Raw genomic sequence first — 19,738 nt, 5'->3', positions numbered from 1 at the left:
TCATGACCAAAATGTCGAAACAAGACGGTCGGAGAATCTCAAACAATGCAAGCGAGCACTGATCCTTACCCCCATAATATCTCGATAGCACATATGGAGGTTCTCTCCTAGCTTGGTGGACCTCCACATTGCGAAACGACTCTTCAACCATATCCAATGCCACAATGGAATTATGGAAACAATAACCCCATCCTGGCTATCTCACTGTCTTGGCTTTGAACCCTGTGAGCCCCTGAAAATTTTGTTTAATTTTCGAAGGTAATTTTCGTCAATAAGATTTTTCCGCAAGGTGATTTAAGTGGAGGAAATGACCTTGCAGGTCATTTTGGTCTCAAGATCACGATTTGGGCCTTAAAATTTAAGTTTGGGCCAAGGTTCTTCCTCTTGGGCCTAAAAAGATTACTAAAGTTCATTAGGACGAAAGATTGTCGAAGCAAATCTGAAAGTGAGACGAATTAAGTTGTAACAAAGTTTTGGAATTTGGGTTTTTATGAAATCGAGTTTTGGGCCTAGGATGAAGTCCAGGAATGACTTAAAAAGTTTCCGACGAAAAATGAATGAAAGAAAAGTTACGAGCCCAAAACCGAAGACAATTAGCTAGGAGAATTTCGTAACTCGTCGCAAGGGCAAATTTGACTTTTCTCGCAAACGAGTATAAATAGGAACTTGAGAAAAACCCTAGCCTCATTTCTCTCCCTCTCTCTTCTCTCGGCGACATCCCTCTCCCCGACCTCTCTCACTTTCTCTCTCTTCTTCCATCTGCAAACGCCGGAAAACCCAATCTCCGGCCACCACCTTTTGACACAGCCTCCACCCTTCGAACCAACTCCTATATCCGACGAAAACCCGAGCCCAGCACCGCCATGCATTATCTCTAGCCTCCACACGCGACCACCAAACCTGCGACACCACTGCCTTCCATAATCCTCCGGTCTCCAGTCACTGATTCACACCACCATTATCAGAAATTGAAGCACCAAACCTTGAGGAGACCATGCCTTAAATCCCAAAGCCGGAAAACCGCCGTACGAGCTCGCCGGAACTCGTGCTAGCTCTGCATGCCTTCGTTCCCCAACCTCCAGTCGAAATCGAGCTAAACTACCTCCATAGGTGTAATCAGCGCCTCACTACCCACCTGTTTCTGAGATGCCGACCTCCGATTCAGACCAGGGCCACCGCACGCGCTACACGCGCCGCCGCTGGCGCGTAGACCGCCATAGCTCCGCCGGGTATACCACCGATTCAATCCCTTGTCCTGATAAGACGTTCTCTAGCCCCGTTCGTTGGCTATTTGAATTCCAATTCAGAGAGAAGTCGATTTTCTAACCTTGGGTTTTCTGGGCTTGAGGAAATAATGGAATTCAGACCGGAGAGTGAAGCTTCTGGTCTTGGCTTTGATTTGTGTTCTTGATGGGAGGATGAAGAACCGAGAAAGACTGCAAGAAGCAGCACCTTACGGAGATTATGGTCTCGGCAGAACTGAAAATGGGTAAGGAATGCAGGCCCTTGAGTTATGAGTTCGATTGTTGTTTGGACGTTGGGATTAATTAATTAAGTTGCTGTTCTGCTTTGAGAGATTTTGGAAATCCTGAGCTTTGGAATCTGGGAGTTTGAAGATTTGGAGAAGAAGAACTGTTGGGTCAGTTTCCATTGAAAATGGATTGAGGTAAGGGTCATGAACTCTGTGTTGGATATGAATTTGGTTAAGAATTGGATTATTAAACTTGTCCTACTGCCAGGAATTCGAGTGACTGTTGGTGGGATTGCAGCTACGACGAAACTGGTTTCTGTTTTGGAAAAGGAGAATGGTAAGGGGACTGTGCATTCTGGGATCTATATGGTTGTGTGCTATTTGTATTGATAGAAGTTATGACATTACTAAGTAAACAAAATGAGATATGGTTATGCTGCATGTGAATCGGCTTATTGAATAGAGGAGAATTGTCTTGAGAATTAAAAGGATGAATTTGTTATCAACGTCAAAGTGTAAAATAAGAATGGAATTGGTGGTTTGGTCAAATGCATGAGAAAAGTGGTAAATAAGAATGGACCGGTTTTGGATAAGTGAATTAATATGTGGGATGTTCAATTTAAGGTCCGTGAATAGAAATATTCCAAACCTATCATATCCCAAATTTATCGTATAATGAAATTATTCGGGAATGGTGGTTGCTATTTAATTGCTTAAGGTTTAAAGGCTAAATAAAATGAGGTCAAACCGGTTGACCGAAATTTTAATATGGGAAGAAGTGTGATCACCATATCCTGAATGAGCTTACTATGTTAAGTGAATTGTTCGGGAATGGAAATTGTGATTTGTTTTTCTAAAATAAAAAGGTTAAAGAAATGAAGTCAAAGTGCTAAGTATAATCACCATATCCCAAATGGTTCAAAGGCAATACCATTTGGATTATTTGGGAATGGATAGTAAGTTTTTATGTTAAAGGTTAATTCAATGGACTTTAAGGAAATTAAGTGAATGCCTTAGGTGCTCGATTGATTAAGTTAATGATGTCAAGTTACTTATTGGTCTAATTTTATTATAAAGGACTGAAGCGTGTGCACATGAAATTGGACGAAGTATCCAAAGTTGGAAACGAAACTAAGTTTGGGCGAGCACTCCATATCCAGGTAGGGTGAGCTGTCTCTTCCTTGTTAGAGGCTTTTCTATATGTGGAATGCTCAAGTATATTAATATGTTGCCTGCAAGTGCGTTTTTGGTTGTTCATTGGTCGATGTCTCGTGATATCTGTGTTTTCATAACTGATAATTGCTTATTGTGAAAACCGAGGCTAGACTTGCATGTTGAGATACTGTACCCTTTGTATGTTTGTACTTGTGACATGAAAGTGAATGGGACCTAGATGTGTAGATTCCTAGGGATCCCACGGTGTCGATAACCGTGAACCTCCAGAGGGGGCTGTGCTCCTATGTTTGTCTAGGAAAGGTGAGTACAGACAGTAAACCAGTCATAGGAGACTCAGAGGCAGGAAATGGACACTTTCGCTACTTGTAGTCATAAGACTACAGAGTAGTTGGCCGGTTCTCGAAGGATGACGAACCAGGTCGGTCACATATTTATTTTAGTTTAGCCGGCAGGTAAGTATCTCGGAGCTCCAAATTGTGTGAAGCATACTGCATATGCTTTGAAAAAAGAAATAAATGTTTGTGGTTGCCTCTTTTTAAAGTATTTTCGATAAACGTGCACAATATTATGTAGTAAATATTTTCAGATATATTATCTTTCAAACCTAGCATGGTTGGGTTGGCCCCTACGGGGCATGCGAGGACGAAAGCTCACCCATACAACAGTGTGCAGGTTTCGAGCGTGTGGTCGGGGAGCGTGCAAGGGAGGCACTTGGTCCGGCTTGGCGTATTTTTCTTTAACTTTGTTAAAAGAACTTATTTATTTACTTTTTATTTATTTATTTATTTCCTATTCGCTTATTTACAAAAATTCCGGGAGACCCGTAATCCTAGGGCGCGTCTCCCATACTTGTATTCACTTAGTGATTTGTTATTTCCCAAATTGGGCTCCTATTGTAGGCCCAAATCCTTTAGCCCACTTTAAATTCCGCCTTTAAAAATATGTTGTTCGGTTGCTAGAGTGATTTGTCCAAGAAAGTGTTTTCTAAACCAACAGTCTGAACCCAAAAGGCCTGGTGATTTCGGGTTGATGAGTTATCGGGATGTTATTCGTGACATGTCGGTTCCTCATTGGCTCGGAGTCGCGGTGCTGTGGGACCCCCCTCTCGGGTCACCACAAACCCGGCCAGTGAAAATCACCTGTAGCGCAAAGATTAAAGAACACAATAAATGGAACACAATGGCGAGCTGACGGGGCACCAATTCCCCCTTCCAGCCGAGATCATAGTTGAGATTCTTTCAAGGCGATCAGTGAAGTCCTTATGCCGCTTCAGGTGCGTATCAAAGCCTTGGCGTTCTCTAATCTCCAACACCAAGTTCATTGCACTGCACGCCAAGAAAGCCCTCGAGGATAAAGAGGTATTCTTTCGGAGACGAAGAGTCATATTTAACGTGGCACTACATTACCTTTACTCTTTGGACCTAGACCAGTTTCTCAACCATAACTATAACGATGATGATGATAATGCACTGGTTCTTAAGAATCGCCATGTTCATGCAGATAATAATCATGATGGTTTGATACCAGCCACCAAGCTCGATTTTGTTTCTGCAGAAGGACGTAGACCCATATACTTCATCTACTCCTGCAATAACTTGTTGTTGTGCTATATGAGGTATGGGTTTTATTTGGTTAACCCTGCAACCAGGGAGATGAAGAAAGTACCAAAGACACCATCATGGAGACCTACAGACATCTACAAGATACCCTACAAGTTTGCTTGATCTCCACGACGCTCCCTAATGAAATTTTGGAGATGACCAACAAGTTCATGACCGATCCTATAAGGATCCTGGTTAAACGTGACGAGCTGACTTTGGAGGTAAGTTAATATACACGAGGAATAATGTTGTTTCAAATTTTTGATGATGATGCATTAGCTATTCGAATGCAATATTGTGTACTAAATGTGTGTGGTCATGGCGCAGGGAATCAAGCAAATTTTCGTTGCAGTTGAAAAAGAAGATTAGAAGTTTGATACTCTGTGCGATCTCTATGATACCCTTACGATCACACAAGCTGTTATTTTCTGCAACACAAGGCGAAAAGTGGACTGGCTTACTAAAAAGATGCGGACTAGTAACTTTTCTGTGTTTGCAATGCATGGAGACATGCCTCAGAAGGAGAGAGATGCTATTATGAAAGAGTTTCAGAAAGGTCTTTCACGAGTCCTCATCACAATTGATGTTTGGGCTCAGGGCATCGATGTTCAGCAGGTTTCGCTGGTTATCAACTACGATCTTCCAAATAATCGAGAGCTATACATACAGAGGATTGGTCGTTCGGGTCAATTTGGATGAAAGGGTGTGGCAATAAACTTTGTCAAGAAAGATGATATCAGGATCCTAAGAGACATTGAACAGTACTACAGTACCCAGATTGACGAGATGCCCATGAATGTGGCTGATTTACCATGAGCTAGAGGTCGCTAGCAGTAGGCCAGTAGCAGATAATAGTGAAATTTTATTATATGTATCTTTTATGTTGACATGACACGTACGTTAAAGCCCATTTGTTTTTGACAACCTTGTGTGCATTTTTTATTGTCAAGTTGATTATACTACTATTATTTTGCTAAGCCTGCAAATGATACCAATATTTATAGGTCCTAACTAGCTATTTGGATGCCACTAATTTGTATTGAATGGAAACCAAACCATCATATATCCCCCTACTCTAATTAAGTGGATGATGTGTGAATGATGAATTTCTAATATAAATTGATAAGGATAGAGAAACACAATCATATCCCTTTCTGACTTGGATATCCAGTTCCGCATATAATTAGGACTTCAACTATAAAAACCCACATCCGCTTTCTAAAGCGTTACAAATCTCTCTTAAGGTTCTGTAGCGCAAAGATTAAAGAACACAATAGATGGAACACAATGGCGAGCTGACGGGGCACCAATTCCCCCTTCCAGCCGAGATCATAGTTGAGATTCTTTCAAGGCTATCAGTGAAGTCCTTATGCCGCTTCAGGTGCGTATCAAAGCCTTGGCGTTCTCTAATCTCCAACACCAAGTTCATTGCACTGCAAGCCAAGAAAGCCCTCGAGGATAAAGAGGTATTCTTTCGGAGACGAAGAGTCATATTTAACGTGGCACTACATTACCTTTACTCTTTGGACCTAGACCAGTTCCTCAACCATAACTATAACGAGAGGATAATGACAATGCACTGGTTCTTAAGAATCGCCATGTTCATGCAGATAATAATCATGATGGTTTGATACCAGCCACCGAGCTCGATTTTGTTTCTGCAGAAGGACCTAGACCCATATACTTCATCTACTCCTGCAATAACTTCTTGTTGTGCGATATGAGGCGTGGGTTTTATTTGGTTAACCCTGCAAACCAGGGAGATGAAGAAAGTACCAAAGACACCATCATGGAGACCTGTGAGGCCCTTTTGCTTGAGCTTATGTGGATTTGGATTTGATTCCTCCACCAATGAGTACAAGGTGGTTAACGGGCAGGTCTATTCTGATATCAATGTAATCGTATTTAGTGTCTATACACTGAAAACTGATTCTTGGCGAAAGATCGAGTGCTTCTCTCCCTACCATGCTTATTGGTTTCAGGGGATTTTTCTGAATGGAGCTATTCATTGGTCGGCAACGACAGTTGGAGATCGATCCTCTTCGGTGATTGTATCTTTTCTATTAGCAGAGGAGGAGGTTCGCGAAATTCGACTCCCACCCATCGGTGATACTTGTTTAGCAAACCTGGGAGTGTTTAGAGATTGCCTATGTATAACGCTCGCTGGTATTGATCAAACATTCAATGAGTTTTGGGTCATGAAAGAATATGGGGTGAGCGAGTCTTGGACTAGAATGAGGGTCTCCATGCCATATCACCAATTGTCACATTTTGGTTTCTCTACAAAATCTCATGATTTGATGGTGTGTGGAAGTTCATTTGTTATGTACGACTTCAAAGAAGAAAGTTTTAGGAACCTTCCAATTCGTGATACCACCTTAGGAGGTAATGGTGTTGGGGTTTATGTTGAGGGACTTTTTCCACTAATCGATCGAGAGCAGGACGAGAGCCGTAGAGTAGATAATCAAGTATTGATTAAGCTCAAGCATGCATAATCTCACCCTTGATGAAGCATGATTTTTAAATTGTGTTTCATTTGACAGACCTCAAAAATCTCGACCCGACTTTTTACTTTGAATTTTTTTATTTTTTTTCGATTTTTGACTGGCATTCTAAACTTGTCTACAAATCATGATTTAACACACGATTTTGACCAAATAATTGTGTGCTATAATTCATAGTTTTGAGTAAAACCTTGGTCGTTTTCTGAGCAAAAGTTCTGGTGTTGATTTCCACAGGAATGGACAAGCATATGACATGTTCGGTGTGCTTTGTTTAATGGTTTCAAACTTTTTTTTAATTTTTAATTTTATTTTTTTATAGTCCAAAGTTCCCATATCGTTTCCGCAGGGTTGGACAAGCATACGACATTTTTTTAGTGTGCTTAACCTCACTTGAATTGACACTGTTAGCATTGCTCGCATGACAGACATTAGTACCGTTAGTCTCCCTAGACATGGACACCATTACCCCTACTTTCAATAGACCACCGTTAACCACACTTTAACAGGGAGTGTGGATCTCCTGTTAACTTGTTAAGCATCCTTTCGTAAATCGTAACAGCAGAGCTGCAACTTCAAAAATTTGGGTGAACTGTTGAAACTTGAAAGAGGTCTGCAAAATTTCAATTGACAGTCCAGACTATAACATGAATCGATTATTAAGGTGGTACTCCTAAGAAGCTTTTCATTTGATAGAAAAGAATAGTAATACAGATGAGCATGAAAACCAAAAAGGTTCATATAGATGAACATGAAGAATATACACCCGTTCTATCTTTCCTCTCTTTACAACAATCCAACAACACAACTCAAATGTAATCTGTTCTCCAAGCCTCTCAAATGATGACCTAATAACATACACCTGCCAATAGTAAGAGGAAAAATTAGTCAACCTTAGAGCCTGAAGGAAATTAGATCAAATAGTAGGAATGAACAAAATGCACATGGTGACAATGTGGAGCATGTGCCTCTGCTTATGTCCACATGCACAATTCCAGAAACCAATTTAGAAACGGGAGTGAAATCAACACTTCCCCATTTTAAAATACATTACCCCCTACTCTAAAAGCCTTCTTTCATTAGTTTTTTCAACTCAAAGAGGATGAATTGTAAAATAGGAGTGTAGATTTCAATCCCCTTTTCTAAAGGGAAGAAGAACAATGGTAAAGTCCTTACCAGAAAAGAACCTTCGCTAGGTAATCTCGTGAAGTTCCTACAGTATCACAAAGTTCGCCAGCAGAATCTAGAACATTCTCTATATTCGCTTTAACTAAATCTTCCTCAAATTCTGGGAGAAATCTGGGCGTAAATCAACGGGTGGAATTAATGGCCCCTAATTAAAAGCTTCAACGACGTGCATTTCATATACGAGGGACAAAAAGAAGTGCATTACAAAGAAAAAAACTAAAACTTTGGAAGCTCACAAAAGATAGCCAAAAAGAAGCTTTGATCATGCTTTCTAAATTCTAACCAACAATGTCATCCAAACTTGAACCCACAAAAGAAGATGAAAAGGCTGAAAAAGCTAAAACTTGAAATCTCACAAAAGAAGGAAACACAAACTTTGATCATGCACTCTAACTAGAGACAGCTAACAAACAAGTCGTCCAAACTTGAAATCAAACAAGTATGAAGGTTTGAGAGAAAAGGCTCACCTCCTTAACATTAGTTAACTCTGATTGCAACCTCTGGATGTAATTCAAAGCCTCCGGAGACAAATCCCCGAAAACTTGAGGACTTGTTGAGCCCAGGTATTGATTACTCGCCCCAAATCCATTCTCGCTATCCCTTTCCTCACTATCCCCCGTCTCCGAACTCCCATCGATCTTCGACCCATCCAAAGCCACAGAATTCTCTGTAGAAATGTCAAAATTCCTCATCAACGATATCCGATACTCCGCGTTCCACAGTGTATACCTGATCCATAATCCAAACCACTTCAATTCACTACAATTTCAAACTCTAAAAATCTCGAAAATTCGGAAACGGATTCAAATGTAAATTTACTCGAACCATTTCAATTCAATACAATTTCGAACTCTAAAAATCTCGAAAATTCAGAAACGGATTCAAATGTAAATTTACCCGGTGATTATGGAAGAGGCGAGGAAGCGATCAAGGGGAGCTCTGCAAACCCTAACGGTGACGGAGAACTGATCGGACGGCAGCAATCCCAGCATAGTAGAGATGGTCTGCTTCATCGAGTCCTTAGCGGAATCCGAAACGCCTTTGGAGATGACGGAGCTGTCAAGCGGCTCAATCCGCTTCAGCATATTGGCGATAACGGAGAATCCGCGGTCGAAGCCGGACTTCCGCGTCGAGACGAACTCGTCGGACACGCCGCCGCCGCCGTCGACGCCGGAGATGAGGCATCGGATTGTGGAAGTCGAGCAGGCCAAACGACGCCGTTGGGCGCGGAATGAGGGGAGTAATGGGCGGGCGAGGAGGTGGTGGCGGGAAACGGGAGGCGGAGGCGGGGCTTGAATGACAGGTCGGTGAGGCGAGAGAGAGTGAAAGCCCGAGCTGCGGCCGCCATGGAACAACCACGAGAGACTTGTGGCCTCTTGTGTGGTGCCTCCTCGAATCTTCTGTTATCTATTTTGCTTGAAATTTTAGTTTTTGTTTGCTTTTGTAAATTGCGTATTGGTTAACAAGATTCCCCTGCGATTTCAACAGAACTACAGATTCGCCCCCGAACCGAATTATGTAGCATTGGTTCATAGTTGAATAAGCTTACTTTAAATAAGTGAGCAAGACACGTCCTATGTATTACCGTGGTGTTTCACCACATAGACAAGAAGTTGTGTAGATGGTAGCGGAAGAATATGTGATGGTCATTCTGACCTCTTTTTTATATCAATGAAAATTCCTAAATAGTTTTACTCAAAAAAAGAAAAGAAAAAAAGAGTTGCACACAATAAGGACGTCGTCAAGATATCAGTCAAAATAAACAGACTTTAATGTACTGATTGCAACCTCTACCTCATATTAAATCAGCCACATTCATGGGCATCTCATCAATCTGGGTACTGTAGTACTGTTCAATGTCTCTTAAAATCCTGATATCATCGTTCTTGACAAAGTTGATTGCCACACCTTTGCGTCCAAAACGACCCGAACGACCAATTCTATGAATGTACAGCTCTCGATTGTTTGGAAGATCATAGTTGATAACCAACGAAACGTGTTGATCATCGATGCCTCGAGCCCAAACATCTGTTGTGATGAGGATTCGTGATTCACTGTTCTTAAAGTCTTTCATTATAGCATCTCTCTCTTTCTGAGGCATGTCTCCATGCATTGAAGACACAGTGAAGTTATTGCTCCGCAACTTTTCGCTGAGCCAATCGACCTTTCGCTTTGTGTTGCAGAAAACAACAGCTTGTGTAATCGTAAGGGTATCATAGAGATCACAGAGAGTATCAAACTTCCAATCTTCTCTTTCAACTGAAACAAAAAATTGCTTGATTCCCTGCAGTTAGAAATACACAATTAATATTCACATATATTTGAAACTTGAAGGCAGCATCATATATATCAAGCAACATAATTATAAAATTATATATACGTACCTGTAAAGTCAGCTCATCACGCTTGACCAAGATCCTTACGGGATCAGTCATGAATAGTTTAGTCATCTCGAGAATTTCATTTGGAAGTGTGGCAGAAATCAAGCATACTTGGACTTCATGCGAAAGATAGCGGTAGACGTTGTAAATCTGATCCTTGAAGCCTCTGCTCAACATTTCATCAGATTCATCGAGAATTAATAATTTAATTTGTCGAGGACGTAGAGTTTTCCTGTCGAGCATGTCACAGACTCTACCGGGAGTTCCAGACACCACATGAACTCCGTTCTCTAGCCTTCTAATATCTTCACCCAAGCTTTTGCCTCCTATGCATGAATGTACTTGAATATTTAGGTAATTTCCAATTGCCAATATCACTTTCTCTGTCTGGGCCGCCAATTCCCTCGTTGGAGAAAGTATCAATGCCTGAACCCTAGAATACAACGTAAATAGTTAGGCACGTACTTGACAAATAAGCCGTAATTAGCGATAACCCTAAACCTAGATATCAAATTAAGTAAAATTGGATCAAACGACAAATCATCATGCAAAGAAACAGACCCTAGCGGTAACCCTAACCCTAGGTAGTAAAGTAAATAAAAGAGTAAACCACTCCAATAAAACTAAAACAAAAAACTTTAGGTAGAAAAGGATATCATACTCTCTGGAGGCGGTGTCAACCATTTGGCAAGCGGCGAGTGCAATCATTGATGTCTTTCCGGTACCGGACTGCGCCTGGGCGATAACATCCCTGCGCTCAATAATGGGTCTGATGGCCCGTTGCTGGATAGCTGAGGGCTTCTCAAAGCCATGGTTGTAGATGCCTCGGAGGAGCTCTTCTTTAAGGCACATATCGTCGAAGCTCATTATCGGCTCTATACCTTCAGATTCCGAGGTCACAAACTTGAGCTTTTCCTCTACGGTATTTTTGACACCCCGTATCGTTTGGCTTGCCCCGGAGGTTGCGGTTGCTGCCATGCTTAAACAAAAACTTAGTTCGACTTCTGTGGGTATATTATGTCAAAAGAGTAGGGAGTCCCTCTTTTATATAGGCTATATGAAGATTAGACCTTCCTTATTGTCTGAGGAAACCTTCCAAATCAGACTCTAATAAAATCTTGCAATCTTCCTATTCCTTATTGTCTGAGCACTTTAAAACCTACCAAATCAGTGACTAGGCTTTCAATTTCACAGATCTAAGATATAAAGGAAATCTTGGCGTGGAAGGCAAGTACTAGATTTAAAGAATTCGATTTTATCATGTTTGCAATTGTGTTTGATTTTTAATTGTTTATTTTGAAATCTAAACAACGAAATAGGAAATTCGGACCTTTATCTTGCGTAATTATTTGTATCTGATTCACATGTTTTGTTTTACAGCTAAAGAAAAAAATAATAATAATAATGACACCTCTAGAATGAAGTAGCTAGCCTATATATATGCTAAAAAAAAAAAAAAAAAAAAAAATCTATATGTGCTACTATATCTGAAGAGCAATTATAATTAAAGCGTTGAAGCAATGTAGATTTTCAATCTTCTTGCTGAGCATTCTAGATGGGAAAAAAACAATTTGTTATGAGCAGTAATGATAAACGACCAATTGGCAGGGCATTATCCTGATTCGTAACAGTGAGCATAGTTGATTAGAATTGTGTTTCCTAATATTTACCGAAAAAATGGGTACTTAACCAGAGAAGTTACAAAAGTTTATTCAATAAATAATACTAATTAGAATTGAGTTTCATAATATTTAGTTATTACCATTAAGGTTGGAAATTGATCCAAAGAGGTCACAAAATTTTCCAAGATTGTTAATTGACAATTTTGCCTCTGCTTGTATGGATATTTCAATAACGAACCCGGTGATTCTAGAAGCCTAATCCAATTACTTGAAATACAAGTTTGAAATCTTGCCGATGAAGCTAGCAAGAAGCCTTATCCGATTACTCCGAAAAGCCTTATCCGATTACTCCGAAAAGCCTTATCCAATTACGTGGAATTCAAGTTGAAATCTTGGCGATAAATCAAGAAGAAGCCTTATCCAATTACAACACCCTCCTCGTTTCCCAAGCAGCTCGATTCTCTAGACATGGCGGACAACAATCGCAATCGGCGTCAGGTGGTGCAGCACAACGTAGACACTCCAGAAGTGATGAAATCGTGGGTGGACAGAGTTGCGGCGGAGAATGATCCCTCCGAGCAGCACGTTTACAAAGTGAGCCAGGCATTCACCGATGAGGAGTACGCATCCGTCAGGAACGAGCTGATGCTGATGAATATCAGAGCTGGCAGAGAGGATTACATCATGAACAAGCCTCTTCCGATTGTGAGTGTGAGTAGCGATGAGGAGTTACGAGCAGAATTCGCCAAGAGGGGCAAAACCTTCCGAGTCTACATCGATAACAACCGACGTTATCAGAAGGCTGAGATTCACCATACTGCAAAAGTGGAGTTCGGCCTCGACATCTCTCTCGATCCACCAAATTAGCTAACACCATACTCACAATCCTTCTTTCGGGTGTTTAACATTGTGAATTTGTGATACGATTAGTTAGACATTTGATCAAGCTGGCTCGCTCTATATGCTTTGTTGTGTTTGTTACTCTTTATATTTCTCGTTGTAAACAGCATGAACCTCCACTAAAGAACAGGAATTGCAATACAGAAAATATAGCTTATTTCTATGCAATACAGAGTAGCGGTGAACTACTTGATTATCCTTGTTGAGAAAGATTACTGGTTATACTCACCGTTTTGGGCCACAGATCGTCACTGTTGTACTTGATCAGTGAGTTTATGAGGCCCAGTCTGACCCAAAAGTATATAATATATTGCTGCAGTTATTATTATTATTATTTTTTTTTTTTTTTTGGGTCGATGAAAGGCGGGTTGAGAATGATCGGAGCTTTTTCTAGAGCTCCAAAGGAACCCCGGTAGGCTCCGATCTACAGAAGCCCTCAAATTCATAGTGTTGCCGTCGCAGGAGTTTTCTCCACGCGCCGCCGCCATTCCATATACTATTTCGATTTCGTCGGGAACGGTGTTCGATCAGCTTCTTTGTGACGATGACTCAGATTTGGTGTCATTGGGACCTCGCTCTAGTTTTTCAATGTAAGTTCTAAGTTCATAGCATTATGGGTTTTTGTTGGGTTTTCAATTTCTGGTTGAACAACTCTATAGGATGATTAAACGCATTAATTTATGCTCTAAACTTCTAAGCCCTGATGCCCATCACCCCTCAAGCGTCTTAGTTAAGCACAGAGGTGCCTGTGGAGCAGCTAGCTTTAGGTAGAACGGTTGAGTTTCTGTGGGTTGTTCATATGCTCGTTACTCCATTCTTTCTATGAAAATAAAATGTTTTTAATGCTATCCCTAGCTATTCAAGATTCTAGATTGATAAAAATAAAAATAAAAAACCATTTAATATGAAAATTGTGTACCTCCCATGTATGGTGATAGGTATCTCCTAGTCCTAGGACCATTGTTAATTGCCTTTTGGTTATTGAGAAAAAGCAAGAAAGATAGGGATAACCATGTAGTAAAAACGAAGGGAATCTGTTATGCTGTTTCAATTTCTGCAATGCTAAGGTAAATAGGTGAATGCTTATAAATTTTCATTAACTTCATAGCTGGCCGGGATACCTTTTAGTTATAATTTTTCATAATTTTGAAGAGATCCGTCATGGAACCTGAAGACTGCAACAGACTACCCTTTTGTCCTTGTGATGGCAATTGGTTGCTTCTTGATGTCAGTGCTTTTTGCTGCAAATTAAAGAGGTCTAATGAAGTCCTTCTGATCATCGTAAAATTTATTGCTCCTTCATTACAGCTAAGCTTGTAAACACGAAGCTGGCCTTTCATATTGATGTGACTGCTTAGATGAAAACCATTGTCCTGGTTCGCTAATTATGCTTTTGAACCGCTCAACAGTAAGGTGTGGTTCAAAATCTTCCTAATAAGCTGCTCCATGATACTCATGTTTTCTTTCCTTAAAAGAAAGAAAAGAACAGTCTAGTGTTCCTTTCCCTATCTTTTTTTCTTTGGATAATGATCCCCATTTCTTTGTTATATGGGCTGTTCTACATACAGGGGACTTTTGCTTTAGTGAGGATACAGCAAGCTTGCCTGTTTATGCAAGCATTTTCTATATATCTATAGTTCTATACTCATCCTTGATACCACTTGCTCTAACCCACATCTAATTAGTTTGGTTCATAAACGTAACTGTGGAATTGTCTCAAAGGAATCGGTTCACAATTGCCAGAGTGTAGTAGATATAGGCGCTACTTTATTTGTTGACAGTAAATTTATGCAGCAAGTTGTTGTCGGTCTGAGACCAGTTGATACTTTAGCTTTAAGATGAAAATATGAGTAGTTTTGCTGAGAATTTGCAACTCTTGTATGTTTATTATGTTTCCACTTTGGTTCTTGGCTACATCATTTATTTTGTTTTGTCTTAGTAATACACTGCATGTGGTATCTCAATTGGTGAGGTGACTGGCGTATGCGTGTGTTGGTTCACTATTTGGCAAATGATACAATTGCAGAACAATATTTTGTGCCTCTTTCTTGGTCTCTACCTGTGTTACGCATCTTTTAAATAGACAAGAAATGCGGTTTCTATCACTTGATGCCCGTGTATTCTTTTGTGAAATGCTGGAAGCAGAGATGTGGGAGAAATCAATATTAGGTCAATCGAGACAGAGTCTCTTGCATATAGATGGACATGTCTGTCTCTTGTGATGATTCATTGTATTGTCTTGGTGAAATTTATGCATATGGTATCTGAATTGATGAGGCAACTCAAACAGGCTTGTATTGAGTGGTATCTTGCTATGCTGGAGAATATTCTTTGTATGAATGTTCTTACTTTAAACATGTTATCTTACTCCGCAGAAAATGAATAAGGAGTTGAAGAAGCAATTATACATTCTGCAATGATCCTCAAAAGGACACCTTTTGTTCCTCTTTCTTGCATCCTCTACGCTCCAACACCAGTTGACTTTTTGAGCATTGTGTTGCTGCAAGGCTGGTTTCTACTCTCAAGGCCCAAAGACATGTCAACAGTAGTGATGAAGATGATGCTACTGATGAGAATTAGCAGGGGAAGGACAATGAGGATTAGAATGTGTACTAGGGTCTTCCTGTCCTTGTAATTAGTGGGGAGGTCTGAATAGATATTTTTGTGGATGAAAGATATATTGGCACCATATATGAAGTCAAAATTTGGAGCAGAATATATACGTACTAAAGATGAGGGATGAGGTGATAAATCTAGTTCGACGAACTTGGGTTTTCATCAATGATGTAGTATAGGTGATGTTTGTCACCCATCTCTTTGGGTGATAAAATTTTGGGGACAGCCAGTCAAAAAAAATTTCAGGACAAGTGACGAAATTGGTTTGGCACCAAATGGGTAAGCTCTAGTAAGTGATATTATGGCAATATAGCTGAAAAGTGTTAATACTTACAGCCAAACTTCAAAAGATTAACCTAGCTAAGCCAAAACCTCAAAACCTTCCTAAGATGAATGCTTTCACCATATATGCGTGTCAATTAAGCATGAACCTCAAGATATGGCTCAACTCAAGATCCAGATTCGAACTGGCCGGAAACAGACTTCTCTTTTTTAGGGTGCACCGAACAAAACCGGTAAGAGTAGTTTTAAATACACACCTCAATCTACTTAATACACATCCAAATATTTATCTTTGTTTTTGGAAAAAATGAATCCCTATATTACCCTTGCAGCAACTAAAAAAGAAAACCAAATCGAGAGATATGAGTTGAAGAATGACAAAAGCACAAACCTTGATTTGAGAATTTTTAAACAATATCATATGCCCATGCTATCCAATGACAATTGCAGTCTATTTGCTTTTCTTCTATTATGTAATGAATATGTACTCAATTTCACAAGGATTTTGTCTTCTGTCTAATCCATTGCACTTTATTTGCATCTTCAACACAAACTAATAAAATTCTATGCTACATATATAGATTGTAGATCATTTCATTCTTTTAATTGGCGCTGGAAAATAAAATATCATTACATGGCAAAGTTATTGGCTTTGTTATTGTAGATGTAAGCAGTATTGAAACATTAATCCATTCTCAAATTAATTTTCTTCATGAGGGTTTTTTGAATGGTGAAAAAAAAAAATTGTTCCAACGATTTCTGCAAATTATTGTGTTACAGAAAAGAACATATATGGAGAGGTACAATTGTATATATTGAAGAGTCGTAAAGTAGAAGTTTAGGGAGAAAAGTATAAAAATAAATAAATAGGAGTGTGTATTAAATAGATTGGGATGTGTATATAAAATTTCTCAACTGGTAATTGAATATGTTATATGCTATAGGTCGTGAAAAAAAAGAGTATGTTACATGTTATAGGTTTTTTTCCGGTATTTATCTCTTGGTAATTTCACTAATTTGTTACAATGCTTACTAGCTAGTCTTCTTCCTACAAATACTAATTACTAATAACGTATACAGTGCTCACTAGTTACTATTTAGGAAACTGAGAAATGGTATGTCCACTACTTGAGCTCGAGGAGCGGAGCTGTACTTGGTAATTACCTTGGTTGTTAAGTAACTAAACTTCATCAGCACCCAAATCTCCTTCCCTAATTAAGCTACAACGAACGTTGCCCTTAGGACACCGTCCAATAACAGTGCTTTGTTTCCTGTTTTTTTTTTTTTTTTTTTTTGAGTGGGTTATCATTGGCAAAATTATCACCAAAATAACATTATTGTAACAGCAATATAATTTATAAACAGAGCCTTATTCCTCTTCAATACAAACTTCAAATAGATAGACTGAACAAATGATACAAAATAACGTACATGCATTCATTGATCAACAAGCCCATAACAAATATAAGTGTCCAGAGACAAATACCATAACGAAACTATCCCATAATAGCTAGATAATCTAAAGACAGATCGATACCATAAACAAACTACCCATACATTAATTATAAATAACTAGACAGACAGAAAGATAAACTCATAAAAGCAACATCAGCTCGTCGCTATCACTCCTCTTCAATAGTACCGAGTCTGTGGCTGTGCATCCCTATGCCACTGGACGCAAGCAGTGCAGTCCTAAGCTTTCACAAAAAAGAAACAGGAATTATTTGGGGTCCGATGGAAGAATATTGTCTAATGACCTAATTAACCTCGATTAGTGAAAGAGTTTACCTTTAGTCACCATCATCATTCGAAGATTCATCCGATGATCCATCATAATTCTCCACAGTAACATATTCAGACTTCGCAATGTCATTTATATGACGCCTTTCCATAGCAGTTTGTTCACCTGTTATTCTCACGGTAAATAGCCAGTCAAATGTTCTCAGATACCTGCAAAGAAAGTGCATCTCCTCCGGATTTTCCACATCCACTGTATTGAAACAACTGAGCTCGTACGAGGCCTCCACAGCAAGGAGCGTCGGGTAAACCTCCCTGTAGCATATCAGAAAACTGGCCGGAAATTCCACTCCAACTTCGCCGCGTTCGTCATTTGCGTTACCCTCAAACCAGACAACTTCTGCCACATCCGCCGCAGTCCCCAACGCTGCATTTTGCTCCTTCGTACCGCAGAATGACAATGAGCCTCTCCAAGTAGTTCGAGCCCTAAGCTCGTAGCCGACCAGCACATCGAAAGCAGTCCTGGCTCGGAATGAACAATACCTCGCTGTGGTGTTGGTGAAGTACTCTGCATCCAGCCTTCCCGCTGCAGTGCGGAGCTTGCCGTTGGCATATGTAGCGTGTCTGATGTAGTCCTTGATGTCTTCGAATGTCCCGTTGTCAGGGTTGAAGCTATACTCATAGCAGATCTTCAACATAGCATTGGAAGAGTTGGTGTCGTTGCCGAGAACTGGGTGCATGATTCTCACCGGCGGTGCCATAGCTTTGAGAGTTTAAGAGAACTAGCTATGGAAATACATGATATTGTAGTAGCAGTGCTTGTGGTGATTATAAAGGGGAGTCATTAATTATCACCATGGCAAAGACATTGATGTTGGTTTCTTCTTCTGTACAAAGCGTGAGTCTGTTGAGACTAGCCATGGTTTACAAAAGAAGAAAATAAAATTAAAGGCTTGCTTATTGCAGCGCTTTGTACTTTGATATGTATATTTACTGAAGATCGATAGCCTTTATGTTTACATTGGATGCGTTGCTTCTCATCATTTTAGGTTTTCAAAATTTGAACCTCCATCTCTTTACTTTCGATCAAGACGTTTGTCTCTGATCATTTCATTTTCAAGATCGACCTAACCTCCTTAAGAGCAAGGTTTCTTGTTCAGTGATATGTTTATGTCGGTGGACTTGTCCGTTTTTAGAGCTTTGGAAGAAAGCAGCACGCGTACTACTCCAACCAAGGGCATTAAGTTGCATGCGTCTGGGATTATACATGCATCGATGCAACTGAGAACGGATCAGAAACGAAAGGGATGTAATTGATGGAGAACGAGCTCAGAGCTCAGTTTTCTTGGTGTTATTCCTCTCTACCTACTCATCAGTCATCACCATCACCATCACCGTAAATAGACAGGTTTTTTCTTTAGTTTAATTTTTAGACAGTTGGACTGAAGATCTTCAATTGCCAAGACAAAACCATATTTGCTGTGAAACTACAAATTGCTGCATACCAAGAATACGTTAGGTTGTATGGGCCTCGCAGTTCGTACAGACTATTGACCAATTGGACCAAATCTTCATTCATCGGGCTTCAATAGTATTTCTCAAGCTCAATTTGACCATTAAAAGGGTAGACATGTGAATGTACACTAGGGTTTGTTAATTTGGTTCGCCTTCGAGCCTCGAAATCTTGAGAGAGTATTTAGTGCATCGGCATATAGCACCAACAGGAATAGAATGTTAGATAACATTAAGTACTTTTTTTTGTTGAAAAAGAGATTGTCCATAAATATTAACAACTGAGAGTTGATATGCTAATTCACTTGCACCGCCGGTGCATAGAAAAATTTTCCAGAAATCTTAAAGGTGACGTAATGATTTGTACCTTGCAACTGTGACATGTAGGGCAAAATAGTACGAGTCTTAACTAATAATTGCATCAACAATCGATAAAACCAGCCTCATCCTTGCTGCTAAAATTCTACCGGCCAACTTAATTTTATTTTATTCTTTTTATAAATTTTTATATTAGAAAACTGAGTACTATTTATACAGTGACATAAATCTTTTATTTGTAAATGAGTGTTCTCACAAAACATTATCAGTTATTGATGTAACTTATTTTTTATATTAAGTTATAACTTAGAATGTTTTCCTTAACATATTCATAAAATCTCTATCAAAATTATAAATTATCTAGACGGCAGAAATATGACTTTGGTCATCAAACTATGGCTCGCTCGACACTTTGGTCATCCAACTTTTAAAA

At 39.7% G+C, this 19,738-nt stretch overlaps 1 protein-coding gene and 2 pseudogenes across 1 annotated transcript; 1 reads left to right on the top strand and 2 right to left on the bottom strand.

Moving 5' to 3' along the window:
• The first annotated feature begins 1,053 nt into the window (after window positions 1-1,053).
• Window positions 1,054-5,250, top strand: LOC112196714 (annotated as a pseudogene).
• Window positions 5,251-7,469: 2,219 nt separating this feature from the next.
• LOC112196713 lies at window positions 7,470-9,424 on the bottom strand (annotated as a pseudogene).
• A 308-nt stretch (window positions 9,425-9,732) lies between these two features.
• LOC112197208 (eukaryotic initiation factor 4A-3) lies at window positions 9,733-11,553 on the bottom strand. The gene is made up of 3 exons (XM_024337811.2): window positions 10,980-11,553; window positions 10,322-10,751; window positions 9,733-10,221 (listed from the first exon to the last, which is right to left on the bottom strand). Exons 1-3 carry the CDS (start codon window positions 11,294-11,296, stop codon window positions 9,733-9,735), a joined length of 1,236 nt encoding a protein of 411 aa, XP_024193579.1. The 5' UTR covers window positions 11,297-11,553.
• Window positions 11,554-19,738: the final 8,185 nt, after the last annotated feature.

The sequence above is a fragment of the Rosa chinensis genome, chromosome 4 (assembly GCF_002994745.2).
Source record: "Rosa chinensis cultivar Old Blush chromosome 4, RchiOBHm-V2, whole genome shotgun sequence".
Lineage (NCBI taxonomy): Eukaryota > Viridiplantae > Streptophyta > Magnoliopsida > Rosales > Rosaceae > Rosa > Rosa chinensis.
This window is presented reverse-complemented; position numbering and strand designations above follow the sequence as displayed.